The following is a 16,185-nucleotide window of genomic DNA, read 5'->3' as shown; positions in this document are numbered from 1 at the left end:
AAGCTGGTTAACATGGTTATCTCTCTTTTAAATGCATTCCATCATACTGCATGTTGATATAGAAGGAGCGAATGTATGACTGAGTGGCACCACCACTGATTGAAAAACAAAACCACAGTATTAACTTATATTATAATTTTGAAACCACAATAGATTGGAATATTTCATTTATCTAAAGGAAAGCTCTTCTAAATCCCATAAAACAGTACGATCAGCTTTACAGAATTAATGGCTAAAAACGGCTTCCAACTGGTTGGACTTCATCGATTGATTGTGTCGGTTGAGGAAGATGGGGAAATGATGATGGGGAGGTATACTTTAAATGTTTCTCGTTAGGTTCAGGATATTCAGGGCTTGGTTAGGTTAGGTAGTTGAAGAGCACTCAAAGAACTACACAGAGCAATTGATGTGCAGGAAACCATGCATCCAGAGACTCTGCTTATTGTTGTGAAAATAAGTGGTGTCACTGGATCTCATTCCTCCATGGCTACAAAGCCCTCCAACATCTTCCATTTGGCAGATCAGGTCTGTCCTTCCTACAGGCAGAGGCTGAAGGAGGAAGGCCCAGCCTATAGGACCATAAACCACTGGTCAGACCAATCAGACGCCATTCTACAGCATTGTTTTGAACACGTGGACCGGGAGACATTCAACACCAGAAAAAAGAGACACCAACTTCATCAACAAATGCACCTGGCCCTCACAAAAACAATGAAAACCATGCCTAGCCAAAAGCCAAGTGTTAACAGGGATATGTGTGCATGGAAACCTGCACAGGCATTTCTGTTTTCTTGTTTTGTGCCTTCACATCCGACTGGAAGAACACAAATGAACATGCTTCAGCAATTAAACAGGCAAAGATGGAATAGAGAAACAGATCGAATCCAAGCTCGTCTCCAACAACCTGCAGCACCCTCCCAGACAACATCATCGCCAATGTCCTGCACACCATCCTCTCCCACCTGGAATGAAGGATGCTGTTTATTTAGACAGCTCAGTGTTCAAAACTATAGTGCCTCCAGGCTTGTCAGTAAGCTCAAGGACCTGGGCCTGAACATAGCACAACATGACTGGATCCTAGACTTTATGACGGACCACCTCCAGGTAGTGAGAGTGGACAGCCGCACTGGTCCTCCACTGATTCTCAGCATGGTAGCACCACAGGGCTGTATCCTCAGCCCCCTCCTTTATTCCCTTTGCATGCAAAACTGTCTCTTAACAAAGGCTACAAACACCAAAATGAAGTTTGTGCAAGACACAGCAGTTGTGGGGTTGATCTCCCACAGCAATGAGATGGCCAACAGAGAGGAGGTGGCCGCCCTCGAACAGCGGTACCACGACAACCACCTCTCCACATGGGGGACGTGACATGGGCAAGCCACACTACAAACAAAAGGCTCAACGGTGCCTGTATAGCCTGTACAGACATAAAGAAATATGGCCTGAGACCCAAAGTCCTCAGGGAACTATAGAGAGCCTGCTGACCGGCTGCTTCATCACTGGGACGGCAGCTGTACCAACATGGAGTGCAATCAATCAATCAGTCTTATTTTAAACTGCAGAATCATTATGCAGCGTGGTACCAATCGACTTATTTATAAATAAAATAAAAGTTCAAATAAAATAACCATTCTGGCCTCTGGGTGGCAGCATCCAGGGGGGATTTTGGCACCGAACAAACAGACCTGACACTGGAGCAACTTTTGTCTTTGGCCTTGAGAACTGAACGTCCAGCTCCGTTTTGTTTTGGACCAACAAAAACCTGAACAAGAACTGTCCGCTGACGCCGTCTGGGCGCGCCGCTCGTGGGGAGCTCTCGGTTGGCGGTAGCCACTGATGCTGACCGGAGGTCACCATATGCTGCCAGCATGCCTTCTCTTCTCATTGCACACTTTTTGTTAGAGAATGAGCTTGCCCTCCAGACGCCAAGAACAGACCTGCCAGCCATTACACACACACACACACACACACACACACACACACACACACACACACACACACACACACACTTGCACTCTATCTGTGCAATATTCGATTGATTGTATGTGCACCTTTTATTGCTTTTTATACCTTTTTATTGCTGTTCACCATTTATTGCCATTTATATTCTGTTTTTATATTTATTGCGTTTTATACGTTTTATTGCTTCATACCTTTCATTGCATACTCTTTAATTGTTATTATACTCAGTTTTTATATTTATAGAAATCTTGTATATATTTATTTATTTGCATACTGTTTTGAGTAATGGGGCCTACCAGCCAAAGAATTTCACAAGAACACACTTCAGATGAGTCTGCAGATTAAAACTTTATAATTACACTGTCATATCGTTTTTTTTTCCAGGTACTTGGTTACCTGAAACGATGGGTCCTAGATTTCAGAATTTGACAAAAGCAGATTTCTAGCCATTCATTTATTGAGCTGAAATGACAACTGTCACTAGCAGCATCCATATTGCCAATGATCCATGTAGAAAACAGAGAGGTACATGCTACCGGCAGAAAGTTATAATAGTCAGTGCAAAAATGTCCAGATACACTCAGGTTGTAGCTTATTTCGGCACAGCAATCAAGACCGCTGAGGCTAGTTACTCGCTACGAGCCAAGCTAAATTAATCTAAAATACAAATAAGTGCACTGCCATCTACAGTAAGACAAGTAAAGCTAGCTGCTAGCATATTACCGTATTTTCCGCACTATAAGGCGCACCTAAAAGCCTTTAATTTTCTCACAAACCGACAGTGTGCCTTATAATCCGATGCACCTTTTATATGGATCAATATTGGTTAATTATGGCTATCGTAGTCAGGGGGCGTGGCCGAAGTAACAGCAGTATTCCACTCTCTGCTTGCCGTCATCCTTTTACTGGTGCTGCAGTCAGCTGTCAACCTGAATAATAAAATGACTATTTCACTGAACAATTAAAAAATATGGATATGTGCTAAATAATAGGCAATTAAAATATTAATCAAACGTGGTTAATGTGATTTCTGCTGCTGAACCTCAGCGCACAGCGTCTGCACATCAGCGCAGTGCACAGTCACCTGCATCTTTACGCAGGATAAACTGTCATCTGTGAGCGCGAGCGATTTGTTTCAACCGAACAAACTAAAATCAAATACATTTTAATTAAATGCTCATTAATTATTTTCAGGAGCCGCATCAGTGGGATGAAAGAGCCGCGGGTTGCCGTCCCCTGATCTGTTGGATGCATAACGCAACCCCAGACACCACAGGACGGTAGTTTCTTTCTATGCACCTTATAATGCAGTGCGCCTTATGTATGAAAAAAAGTTTTAAAATAGGCCGTTCATTGAAGGTGCGCCTTATAGTGCGGAAAATACGGTACAAGCTGTGTCTTCGAACAACGGTCTGATAGCTCCCAGTGAATATCAAACACTATTTTCGTTTGAAATATCCCTACACCAGAGTCAGTAGGCTTCATACTCGAGGGACCATGAATATCTGGATTCAGTTTTATTGAAGTCCATCCAATAGTTGTTGAAGTATTTCAGTCTGGACCCAAGTGGTCAAACAACTGGCATCGTCATCCCACTCTGCTAAATCAGAGATGCTGTGCTATTGAGATTCTGCAATGCTGTAGTATTGTAAAGCCTCACTCTCAGTGTGCAGAGAAGAGAGTGCTGCCTCAGTTTACTCACTAATCCGCCATATTTATTTGTTGAATGCAGAGCACACTCAGTAGATGTTCTGAATTGGAGATGATGGACACAGCAATTACCAAGAAGACGGCTGTGAAAACAGGCGTTTAACAGTTGATCCATTTATCAGACACAAGTCTGCGGTTTACATTTAAGCACTATAAATCCACCCGTAGTTTGCTGAGCCGTTCCTAATGCTGCCTTATCTCAGAGTGTTCCTCAAAATCTCTGATCAGATCAGCGTCTGTGGATCATCAGTCAGGGAGCAGACACCCACCCATGCGCTCTTCTCTGTGGAGATGCAGCCCACATGCCAGTCAGCCAGTGGAATCCTCCAGCTTGTGGTTGAGACGAGGGGGAAGAGGAGCAGACTTGGCGGATCAAGGGTTTTCAGGCTTGGAGCAGTAGCTGCATTCCTCCATGTCTCTCTGTCTTCCTCTGCTGATGTCTCACTCTGTCCTCCTCCCTCCCTCCCTCCCTCTCTCTCTCGCTTTCCACCCATCTATCTCCATTTCCTGTTCCTCAAGCCCCAATGGGGTTGTCAGGCAGGATCGTTGATGCTTCCCTGATGTCCTGTCCTCAAATGCTGCACTCTGTCTGCCTGTCTTGACCAGGCTGTTTGTCTGTACTGTCCCCATTATTTGCCACTCTGAAATAGTTTAGCATAAATGCCGAGTGTGTGGTCCCGCATCTCGACCGAATCGCCTGGTGTGCGCTTATGATTGAAAAAAATCTGCCGTTGCGTCTGTGGTCTACCGTCTTTTTTGAAATCAAAGATGTGAAAATGATCTAGTGTGCACCAGGTGTGATGTATTACCTCCTGAGTCTCTGCGTCAGTCATCAGTGGCTGTTCTTTTGTTTGGATAAAACGGTGACTGGCCAAAGGCTGTTTTTTTCTTTTTGGATGTCGTCCTGGTTATATTTTGATTACTTTGACCTGAGACATGATGAAAATGAAAGTCTGTTATTACTTGCTGAAAAGAAACGCGAATGAGAGAGAGAGAGAGAGAGAGAGGGGGGGGGGGGGACAGGAAAGCATTTAGAAGATGTAGCCTACTGAGAGATGAAAGAAGAGCATAATGTCATTGCCCTTCTCCTCCTCCTCCTCCTTCCTCTCTTGTTCAGTAGTGTGTTTCTACAGTAATGGAGGTGCAGCCTAGAAGACAGATAAAAATCTCTGGTAATTACCTCTGAGTCATACTCTGATCTTATCCGAAAGTTGGCCCTCTAGTTATTTCTGTTGGCATGGTGAAACCTGGAGAAAGGCATACATACTGTACACGCAGAGAGATGGGGAGAGAGAGAGAAACATCCTCAGCTCTGAGAGAAGTAGCTGACACTGACAGATATCCACAGACGGGGGGGGAATGGAAAGGAATCCTCATTCTCTTTAACATGCTAACATTGGTAAAGGCATATAGCAACAACATGATTTAAAACTGCGCTGGTCATAATACAGGGCTCTGGGAAACAATGTAAACCTGCTCCTGGCTTTCTGCTCTGTAATTTAGAGTTGATTGGCATAGTCAGACCTGTCAAGCTTTGGATTTCTGCTCGTGTTGAAGCGCTGTGCACGGGGCTGCAAGAGCAACACTCAGCAAAGAAGAGTTTTTCAAAACCAAAAGCAAGAGCAAACGTATGAGGAATGGAGCAAACGGTGTCTGTCAAACATAAGCGGCAAATGATAGCATGCCCGGCTGACAAGCTTACTGTTACCGCCTCCAAAGCCGAGGAGCGTATCATCAGCTAACTACTTTAATTTGTGGTACAGGTGATGTTAGAAAAGCCCCGGCAAGTGTTTGGTGCCCAGGATGCAACACTATCAGAGTTTAGGCTAGCATTAGCAGCTCTGTCTGGGACTCCCAGCCAAACTTAACTGGTTTAACAGTTACCCGATATACCACTGCTTTTCTGAAACTCATCAGTTAATTTCTTTATTAGGGCTAACGAGCTCTACCCTGTAATACGAGAACAGTGCTGCTCTGTCCTCCACACTGATCATCATCTGCTGAGGTGCTGACTTTTTACCTGTGACACACGGCTTTGTCCTCAGTGTTTTATGCAAACGTCAAGGCCATATGGTAAGAGACGAAGGATTTTGTTTGTTTTTTTTAAGTAATTTTGAAACTCTGCAGAAAATACTTTGATGTGGCACTTGTTAGCCAGCTAGCTACAGCTGCTAAATCTGCAAGCAACAGCCGACAGAGTCAACGGCCATAAGCTAGAAATGAGAAACTTGCTTTTGTTTGCTTCTGTGTGTTTCAAAGATTACTATGAATTTTGGGTGGTAAGTCTGCCACTGTTGTCACAGTGAGCCGCATATGTGGCTGTGAGAATGGAAAGGTTGACAAGCATAGCAAGAGTAAGTAAGGTGACGTGGCTTACTGGAAGTCTGTCTCTGGTGGTCAGGATGAGTGAAGGAGGACAGTGTACAGGTTAGGACTGTGCGTCAGCCGCTGACCTGCATCTGTTCAATCTGTTCATGCTCATTTATCGATTCTTCGGTCTGTCTGTCACACTCTGTCTCAGACATGCTTAACAATGACAGCTGTCTGGTAGAGATGCTGCAACCCGTAAATAAAAACAGAAAGCAGTCATCTGCAAACAAACTGTGTTACCCAACATCGGTTTCATGACGTGTTCCTGAGCCCGTGTGGTACTTTCAATTATCCAATCACGTGTTCACAAAGTGGTGAACCTCGGGCCGTCCTCGCTGTGAACCACTGAGCCTTTCCAGGATGCCCCTGTCATACCCAATCATGATGCTATCACCTGTTACCAGTCAGCCTGTTCACCTGTGGAATGATCCAAACAGGTGTTTTTGGAGCGTTCAGCATCTTTCCCAGTCTTTAGTTGCTCCTGTCCCAACGTGTTTGAAATGTGTTGCTGCATCAGATTCAGAGTTAAAGAGGTAAAATATTAGATATGTTTTCAGTTGAGTCTATGTCAAAAATGATTAGCAAACGATCACATTGTGTTTTATTTCTGTTTTGCACAACTTTTTGTGTTGTACGTCACCTGGTGTAGTCTTTATTTGAACAAAATTTGCAGACTCTTGGCTCACACATCCTCAGCCTGCGTATATATATGTATGTATTTATATGTATGTGTGTATATATATATTCATGACTGTGAAAGCTTGTATTTGTGACCTGTAGAACTGTGTCTGTGCAGGACTACCCGAGGAACAGACACCCAGGTTGGAGCCGAGGGTCAGTGGCGTATCACGCAGGTAAGATTTCTCTTTTTTTTTTCCCCTTTCTGTTCTTCTCTCAGCCTCTACTTGTGTATTTCTCAGGAAGAAGATGGTGCGTTATATCCTTTGTGCATGTGGAATTTCCCCTTTAGTCTTGTTCGACTCTCCTGTATCTGCTGCCTTTTAGATGCAAACATCACAGAGCAAAGCTCCAGCTGGATGTTAAGGTGACTAGCACAAACAGAGATCAAGGACGATAGCGGGTAGATAAAAGGGACAAAAAGAAGATAAAACAGACCGTGACAGCATCAGAAAGAGGAGAAGGATCAGATCTCCGGCTCTCTGTCTTTCTCTTTTGGTCATCTAAATATCTCTCTAAGCAGTGACCCAAAGAAAAACAAGACACAGAAAGCTGAGTTTAGTTATCTTATGCTTACACACACACACACACACACACACACACACACACACTCAGCCTTGGCTGTTTGTGACGACAGGCCTGTGAACATTATCTGTACAGGCATCTGCACCAAACCCCCACAGCTGCCATTCCAGGCCTCAGCACCCGTCACTATCAGTGCTAAGAGATTAGCTATCAAACGCTGCTGCCGTGATATGAGAATAACGGCAGCTGGGTAGGTGGTTGTTGTTACACCGTACGAGCTACAGTCAGTAGCTGGCTCTTTATCTGCCGATCCACTGTCACAGTCAACATCTTGTTAGTCCTTATCAGACTGAAGCAGTTAGGAGCTAGCTGGCTTTTATCGGCATTATTTTGGTCTGAAGCATCCCGTTGTTAATCTTTGAATGATTCACATGCCACAAATGTCACTGTCATATGTTTTTCCAGCGGGAAGGTTCTTATACGTACTTCCAGCTGACCTCCAGTCAGCTATCAAAACACATTTTCTCGTTCACTCCGCACATTCCATTAATGTTTGGAGTTGATGTTTATAAGATACATTAATACTAATAACAGTTGCTGCTGTGCGTCCTGCCGGGTCCGTGGATGATGCCTCATTGCTGAGTGACAGACGAGGCCAGTCATTCACGGGGGCTCACCGTGCCAGTCCCAGAGGTCTAGTGCTGCGGTCTGCCTGGTTTGGCTGCTGCGCGTTGGACGCCACAGAAATGTGCACGCCCCAGCACAGCTCCCATTAATCTTATTTGTTAGAGACTAAAATGATGTATGTGGTTTTCCACGCTGTGCGTATGAGGTTTGCCTTCCCATGCTTGGGTTAAGGTGCAGGCTCGGATTCAGCTACTTAAAATCAACAGCCGGGGCCTCTTCTTCATGTCTCCTCTCGCTCCTCCATGCATCCAAGATTTTCACTGAACAGCTCAGGAACCTCAAGAATTGCATGCGGACGCTCTTTGGCGGAGTGACAAAAACTTAATGTATACACAGTATTATATACCCCCGGTCACATAACCACAGCAGAAATTGCTTAAAGAAGGAATGACTAGCTTTGTTACCCTGGTTTTCCTGCTTGGTGCGAGCCAAGAATGCTGTGAAGAGGTGTTTCTATGACACGTGGTACCTCTGTTTATTAACTTTTATGGTTCGTTTTTGTATTTGACCTCAGTATCTAACGGGGCGAATGTCTGCCAGGATATTCTTGGCAGGCCTTGGCTTTGTATGGACTGCTGAAACCCATTGTTATTTTTTTTAACTCATGTGCCTCATGCTGTTCCTGAATGCACAGTGTTCTTAATGTTTTTATCATTAGCTGTCAGTGGCTGTAGATAGTTCAGAGTTATATTTCGCAGCCGGGAGGCAAATACATAAATGACATAATGGGTCAGTGCAGCATTCCTTCTTTTCTCGGTTATGCTTACGTTGTTATTCTATTTCTGATTTCTGATTTATGGTGCATTGTATCGGGCACGCGACCAGTGTTGACCTGGGTCACATGTGATGTGTATTATTGACTTTAAACGTTGTGATTTTACTCCAGATATATTCCAGTTATACACACGAAGCCTGCCAACCATATCGCTGCTCCTTTGTATAGCTTGTATAGTTTGAGAGTTCTTTGGCCTGCGCTGGTGTTACCACGAGTGTTTGTGTTGGGAGCTGGCCCGCCGTGGACCTCCATCCCGTGTGTTGGCTCGGCTTGGCTCCGCGAGTTAATGGGCCGTGGGGCACTGCGAGGCACTGCGAGCCCCTGTGGGCCCCTGTGGGCCCTATCAGGAGCAACCAGCCATCCAACCAGTGAGTGCTCCTCAGCAAGCATCATTAACCCTGTCACCCCCTCCAAACCCCCCCCCCCCCATCAGTGACTCACGCGTGCTGTGACTCAACACCCGCAGCTGAAGGTTGTGCCCTACCACCACCGCCACCATCCATCCATCACCACCAAACCGACCTGAGATAATAGGGCTCAGTCTAACTCCTGTGCTCTGTGTCAGTGACAGGGTCTAATCTGATTCCAGCTCAGGTTCTGCAAAAACAAATATCCAATACCGACATGTGAAGGGGGATTATGTCATCATCTTACCTGATGGGACAAAAATGGACTTTGGTGACATAGTCTCTATAACACTAACCTGCACAAAGAGAGTCTGAGAAATGCACCAACCCCCCATCTGAACTGAGCGTGTAGCCTGTGTCCGTCCTGTGGAAGTCACCACACAGCAAAGAGAATTACAGCTGCAACCGTTTATTTCCATTATTTATTCATGTGTAGATTATATTCTCAGTTATTCAATAAATTAGTTGTTTTGTCCATATTATAAAAAAGATAGTGAAAAATGCATCATAATTTCCCAAAGCACAAGCTGGGTTATTCATATTGTTTTGTCCAAAAACCAAAGAGTTTCCTTTACTCTTGACACCGAAGCCTTTTTTTTGGCAATTTTGCTTGAAAAATAACAAAAATGATCAAATAGTTCATTAATTTTCTGTCCATAGAGTTTAGACTCTATATGGGACATATCCATCATTCTGCCTGCAGGATGTCTGTACATGTGGTGTAACTGCAGCGACTTTATACAAGCACGTTTCGTGGTCAGCCGACAACATAAGAGCTACATTTTAAACAAACTATAAACTATATGATTATATTCATTGTCTTTCATCTGCCAGTTATTTTCTCAATTACTTTTTTTCTCCTGTAAAATCTCAGTAATACTGAAACAATAGTCAGAAGTGTCCGTCACAATTTCCCAAAGCCCAGAGTGATGATATCAAATTACTCCAACTGTCCAGAACCCAGAAATACTCAATTTATTATCACCCCGAGAAAAAGAAAAATCCTCAGATTGGAACAAGAGAATGTTTTGAAAAAGTTAATTAAGTCGAGTTCAAACAGAAGACAGAAACCTAAGCAGGACCGTAGAACTGCAGAGTCCAGACCCAGAAAAACTGCTACTGCTGCTGCACTGCTTCTAACCAGAGACTCATCAGCTTAATAAACTGGAGTGTTACTGTGAAGTATATTGTATATTTTATATCAACAACATGTTTGTGATGAACTCACAGGGCAGCTGCCAGTGGAATTTATAGTAAATTCTTAGGAACAGTGTGTGTGTGTGTGTGTGTGTGTGTGTGTGTGAGAGAGAGACAGAGTAGGTGAAATCATGGAATAATATAAACATTTTGTTTTAATTTTTCATGTTTTAGGAGTGTGTGAAGTCATTGTTCCCTGAGCAGGGAAGCCCAGTTTTTTCCAGACGAACTCTCATGTTGCAGACGGCCTGTGTTCTTGTTCCCAGCTGGTCTCAGTCAGATTCTCTTCTCCACAGAGCCTGCCCTCTCCTCCTGTGGGCCCGGCTCCAAGCGCTAAACCCGGCTCCGGTTTCACCTTCTTACTGCTGCTGGGATCACCTTTGGATCCAGCACCCGGGGGCAGTCCCAGTAGCTAACGCTGTTGACTTTACCTGCAGCTGCCTCAGTTTGCCATCTTAACGTTTGCATTAACGCCGTCACCCGTATTCTGCTCCTCCGAGCCAAACCTTGGTCAACACCTCCGTGCTAATTTTAAACTCTCTAGTCTCCAACACAAATTTTAACATTTTCCGCTGCAGCCTCGCTCCAAATTGAGCCTGCTTCCTGCACCTCGATCTCCAGCCTTTCAAGCTCCAAAGCAAATTTGAGAAAAAGCAACAGAACATATTTTTGTGTGCTAAAAGACTAAAATAGACAAAATTCAATTTGCTGTAACAGAGATTATTTGAAGGTTTACTGTGCAGAACATGCTCTAATTTAGTGCTGTGACTAATGATTATTAATTATTAACATCATCAAATAACTGATTAAACCTTAAAAGTTCAGTTTACTTGTCATGAGGGAACTCATATTATTTTTCTTTTTTTTTTTTACTGTACTTTTTTAAAATCTGTCCCTTGTGAGTACCCCAACTTTATGGAAGTGCAATGCTATACTGCTAATAATAATAATAATCACTGCAATCAATCGTTGCACTTATTCTTAATAAGTTATGTAATCAAAGTAATCATTTAATTTAAAAGCTTTAATCTCGTTATGTAATTCAGATGCTCGAGAAAGAAACAGCCGTAAACAACAAAATGGAAAATCTGATTCCCGTTCGACAATCACAGTTTGTGTGTTTACAGACACGTCTCTTCAGTAAAAGGCAGAGCTGCAGCAGTGCATCTTCACAATAATTAGAGGCTTTTCATGAATATAATCTAAATAAAAGCTGCAAACAAAGTGTGTGAGAAGTTTGAAGATTGCTCCAGCCGCTGTCGCGCCCTCGACGCTCCGCCGGGCTTTTCCTGTCTTTCCTGCCCCTGCGAGCTAGCTCCATCCTCAGGCCCAAACCTGGACTTCCACGCCCCAGCTCACCTCCAGCGCCAGCCCTCTCCAAAGCCCTGCTCTGCTATTTTTAGTCGCGCTGCGCCTGTGCCGGCGTGGCTCCACTGTTTGCCTGGTGTGTGGTGTTGTGACAAGGGCCCGCATGGGAGCCGTAATGATACAGTGTCTCCGTCTCCCTCCTGGTGCTCAGATAGAGATTGTTTAAACAGTATCCTGAGCAGGGGACGGGTCCCATGACAACTCCATAAATATTTACCAGCAGAAGCCACGCCGCTTCGCTTGAGGAGCGCTCGTCCTCAGGCTACCTCTGCAGTGTTTTTCTTTTGCCCTTTTTTTTCATTGTTGTCTCTCGCAACTGTAGTTTGTGTTGTTTTGATGATTTCCTTTGGATCTTGATGCCTTTTTTTTTTTTTTTTTGAGCGAGAGAGGTGTTTTTACTCGTGCTGCTTTCGCCTTTACACATCATCATCTGACTGGAATATCAGGATGTCCTGAATGTTAGGACTACGCTGTATGTACACGTGCTGCACACACATTAAAAGACGCAGCGCCGTCTGTGTCTTTAAGTCGAGTCGACCAGCCTGAAATATTGCAGCAGTCAATAATCTTCTGATTTATTTTTGTTTCTGATTGCGGGCTGTCAGAGATGTTACACTCTTAGAAACTGAAAGTGGGACTGTTGTGAGCAAACACTGCTAGCTGTAGCAGCGAGGAGGCTAATCGTCTCACACCTCAACCCATGTCACGTTCATTTATTTTATCCCTCTTCACACCGTGCGTTAAAAAGCTTTTAGAGTGATCAGGTTGCAGTCAGACAGTGTTTGACTGCATGGAAGCTGTAGTCAGCTGTAAATACACCCACAACGCACTGAGGACAGGGCTAACAGGTTGTCGATTAATTTCTTGATCAGTTGATTAGTTCGGTGGTGAAAAATGTCAGTCAGTGTTTCCCAAAGCCCAAGATGACGTCCTCAGATGTCCACAAACCGAAGACATTCAGTTTCCCGCCAAAGAGGAGGAAAGAAACCAGAAAATATTTACATTTAAGAAGCTGGAATCAGAGAATTTAGACTTCTTCTTCTTCTTCTGAAATTCTTAAATTACTCAAACCAACTAACCGATCATCAGAATAGCTGCGGTTTAATTTAATAACCGCTAGTCGATTAATCGTTGCAGCTCTACATCCGATTGGCCGGACCACCTCTGGAGGTGGAAGTAACACTAATACCTGGATAACACCGGCCGCAGTAAATCGGATCTCAACGTGGACACTGGAGACACGTATTGATATCAGGTGTAAATGTAATCGAGTAAATTATATCTAGATACGATAGGTTGAGATTGTTAAACACAGCTGGGAAGCGATGAGTAATTATTTTCTTTCCTGGTCATCACGCTTAATCATAAATTCTAGTGAAACGGGTTTTCAGTTGCATTCAGTGTGGTATTAAAGAGATCTTATTAGTCGTGAACTGGAGTTGGTGAACTCCACCTCACAGGTTAACAGACATACTTAACTGGATATCTGCACAATTAAAACTTTCCTTCTCGCTCCTCGACTCCGACAGACGATGGCAAGATCTTTCACGGCAGCGGCGTCGGAGACGCTTTTGGTCCTCGCTGCTTCAAAGGTGACATCATGGGCTGCGGCATCATGTTCCCACGAGACTACATCCTGGATGGAGAAGGTGAGGGCTCAGGGTTCAGGTGCTACAGTTACACTGTCACTCATTAAAGTGGTTGGTGTGTCCGTGGGAGGTTTCGCTCTTAAACCTGCTTATGATGGTTTAGCATCAGGCGGTTGTGGCAACATTCGGTCTTAACGGAGTCCATTGTGTTGCTTGTGGGAAAGAAACTGGATGCAAACCAAGATCCCCCGCATGGAACACTTAAAGGGGAAGTTCTTACCTTCCCACCCTCCCTCTTTCCATGAGTGACAAATACAGGCTTTCCTGCTCTCAGGTGGTTTCTTCATCCATTTCAAAGACCGAACCTGTGATAACAGTTTGGACAAACGTTGTTATTCAAGCTTACAGACCTTCTAAAGGCTCATTACGAAACATGTCCGGTTGTGGTGTTAATGAAGCGTTTGCTGTCTTTCTTCTCTGCACTGTGTTCCCTCCTCTGGTGGTTTATCAGCGAGGAAGCTCAGGAACAACTCTGCTCTGCACATGAACGCCTCACGTCAAACACACTGAGTTCTGTTTTGTCCTCAGGTGACGTGGACGACTGGGAGCAGCTGGAGGTCCGTCCGAGTCACGCCGGTGTCCAGAACGTTCTGTACCTCAACGATGAAGAGGAGGAAGAGGAGGATGGAGAGGAAGTGGAGCAGGGACAGGAGGGCAGGAAGGTCACGGTGAGGAACATTCATGAAAACTGCATTGCTGCACATGTTAACTACCCATGTTTTAGATTCAGTCGCATTTCAGGGTTTCACATTAATTCATTTGTTGGCCACTGGGGGGCAGTTTAACAAGATCTGAACACAACAGTGATAAAACATCACCTTTTAAGTTCCTCCAAAATATGACACTATGACTTTATAAATATTCATACTGACTGAAGAAGGACCAGCTCAGTGCAACTGTAGTAAAAAGAAAACAAATGCTATTTTTAATTATCAGTTTCTGCTGAAATGTGACTTTTATTATTAAAACCCGCAGCCAGAGCAATCTGTACGATAACATTGTGCTAGCTTGCACAGCTAATAGTGGTGAGCTAGCAGCAAAGATGCTAACAGAATAGCTTACCTGCAGGTAGTAGTGTTCCTTTGACAGGCCCCCCACCTCTGTTTGGTGCTGGATGAGTTGTGCACTATTAGTTAATCAGAACTATTTCCCTGCTGCTGAAAACTGATGTAATGAGAGCAATGAACCAAACACACAAACTGTGCACAGTGTACAAAGTCTGTGTGTGCTCCACCTGCAGAGGGCCAGGAGAGCAGACGAGGAAAAGTACAATAAAAAAAAGCTTTTGCATATTCGTCTGACTTTTTAACAAAGACGACAGCCCGGCTCTGAGTTAGACCGGCAGGGAAAAACTGGAGCTGACAGACAACCAGCTGAAACTGCAGAGTTGGTGAGATTCGTTTCGTCACTGCAAACGGCTCCTTTCACATTACACATAGTCATTTGATCCATTTCTGATGTGCAAGCATTGAACAGTGCAGCTGTAAACAGTAGAAAACAGCTGGAAACACACCAGCTGTTGAGTTCAGTCAGTTCTGTCCTGCACTACATCCCAAATCATCAAATGAGATGAGACGGCAGTACTACATACAAAATAAACAAAATCAGGGCTGACCAGCGCTGGAAGAAGAAGCAGAAATGCACCGAAGTGTGCAGGCCTGGATGGATTTGTCAGATGTCACAACGGTCACACATCTGTCCGTGTACAGTAGAAGTTTCTGGCTTTGATATGATGAAGCGTTTTGTTTTGCGTTGCGGCCTTCTTGCTCTGGATCTGGAAGTGAGTAATGTTTTAAATGGACGGTGTAACGTCACAGAACCACATCGACTTGTTGTTCAGCATCCGATTGGGAGCAGCCGCGTGGCTTTTAATCTACATGAACATACGAACGCATTCAGTAGATTCAGACGGAGACACGCTGTTGTTTCGTATTTGTCTTTACTTGTTAAAGGATGTGACTGTTGTTGTTCTGTAGTTTTTACGGCTCATTGGTTCATACTGAAGATGTAACTCTGTAGAATCAGGTCACAAACATACATTACTCAAACAGAGCGTTTGTTCGGGACTATTTTCAGGTGCGGATCAATACGCACTCAGTATTTATACATAGTGAGTATTTGGGGCTGCAGGACTACAGTGTGTGTGTGTGTGTGTGTTCATGGTAACGAAGCAGAATGTCCCAGTGCAACAGTGTGGTTCACTGATGTGAATGGAGCTCTATGGCTCAGAGGAGCAGGTTTATCAGGCTTTGCATAAACAGTGAACACTTAATAGGATCAATTTTATTGTTAGTTTTGCATAATTGGGTTTGTTGACAGTAAAAAAACTGATTTTCCAGCCTTTTCCTTTAATGAGTCCTAAAAACACATGAATAGACGTCCAGTTCATGCGTGTGGAGATGCACAGACTGTAAACAAAGGGCGGCTTATAGAAACAGTTACTTTCATTATAATTCATCTCCAGTTGTTTTTCTTATTAATTGCCGGCTTTGTAAAGACCGAGTGAGGTCGTTAAAATGGCAGCCAATCAAAAGCTGCCTGAGCACAAGGTGATGTCTTCTAACGACCAACCGTCCAAAATTCAAAGATTGCTGCCATGTTGCATTAAAAAAATGATTGAACAATCAATAGATTGAATTGTTTGCAATAAATGTTCCTTCGGTCGACCACTCGATTAACTGACAAGTTATTGCAGCTTTATTTCACAGTGCAGCATTTCAGGCATTCGTAGACCCCCCCTCACGCCTGCAGCCTGTTTCCTGTCGGTCTGCTTTACATGAACTTTTTATGATGGAGCTTCGCGGCAGGATGACGCCGTTAGTTTCATCTTACTTACAGTAACAGAGCAGAAAGCTCA

The 16,185-nt window shown here is 44.1% G+C and overlaps 1 protein-coding gene across 1 annotated transcript in view; it reads left to right on the top strand.

The window, feature by feature from the left end:
- spryd3 (SPRY domain containing 3) overlaps window positions 1-16,185 on the top strand; it is a 56,244-nt gene that overhangs the window by 35,695 nt on the left and 4,364 nt on the right. Inside the window, exons 8-10 of the mRNA XM_041946630.1 lie at window positions 6,839-6,896; window positions 13,209-13,328; window positions 13,857-13,996. Of these exons, the coding sequence (XP_041802564.1) occupies window positions 6,839-6,896; window positions 13,209-13,328; window positions 13,857-13,996 (318 nt within the window). The remainder of the gene's footprint in view (window positions 1-6,838; window positions 6,897-13,208; window positions 13,329-13,856; window positions 13,997-16,185) is intronic.

The sequence above is a fragment of the Chelmon rostratus genome, chromosome 10 (genome assembly GCF_017976325.1).
Source record: "Chelmon rostratus isolate fCheRos1 chromosome 10, fCheRos1.pri, whole genome shotgun sequence".
NCBI classification, from domain to species: domain Eukaryota; kingdom Metazoa; phylum Chordata; class Actinopteri; order Chaetodontiformes; family Chaetodontidae; genus Chelmon; species Chelmon rostratus.
This window is presented reverse-complemented; position numbering and strand designations above follow the sequence as displayed.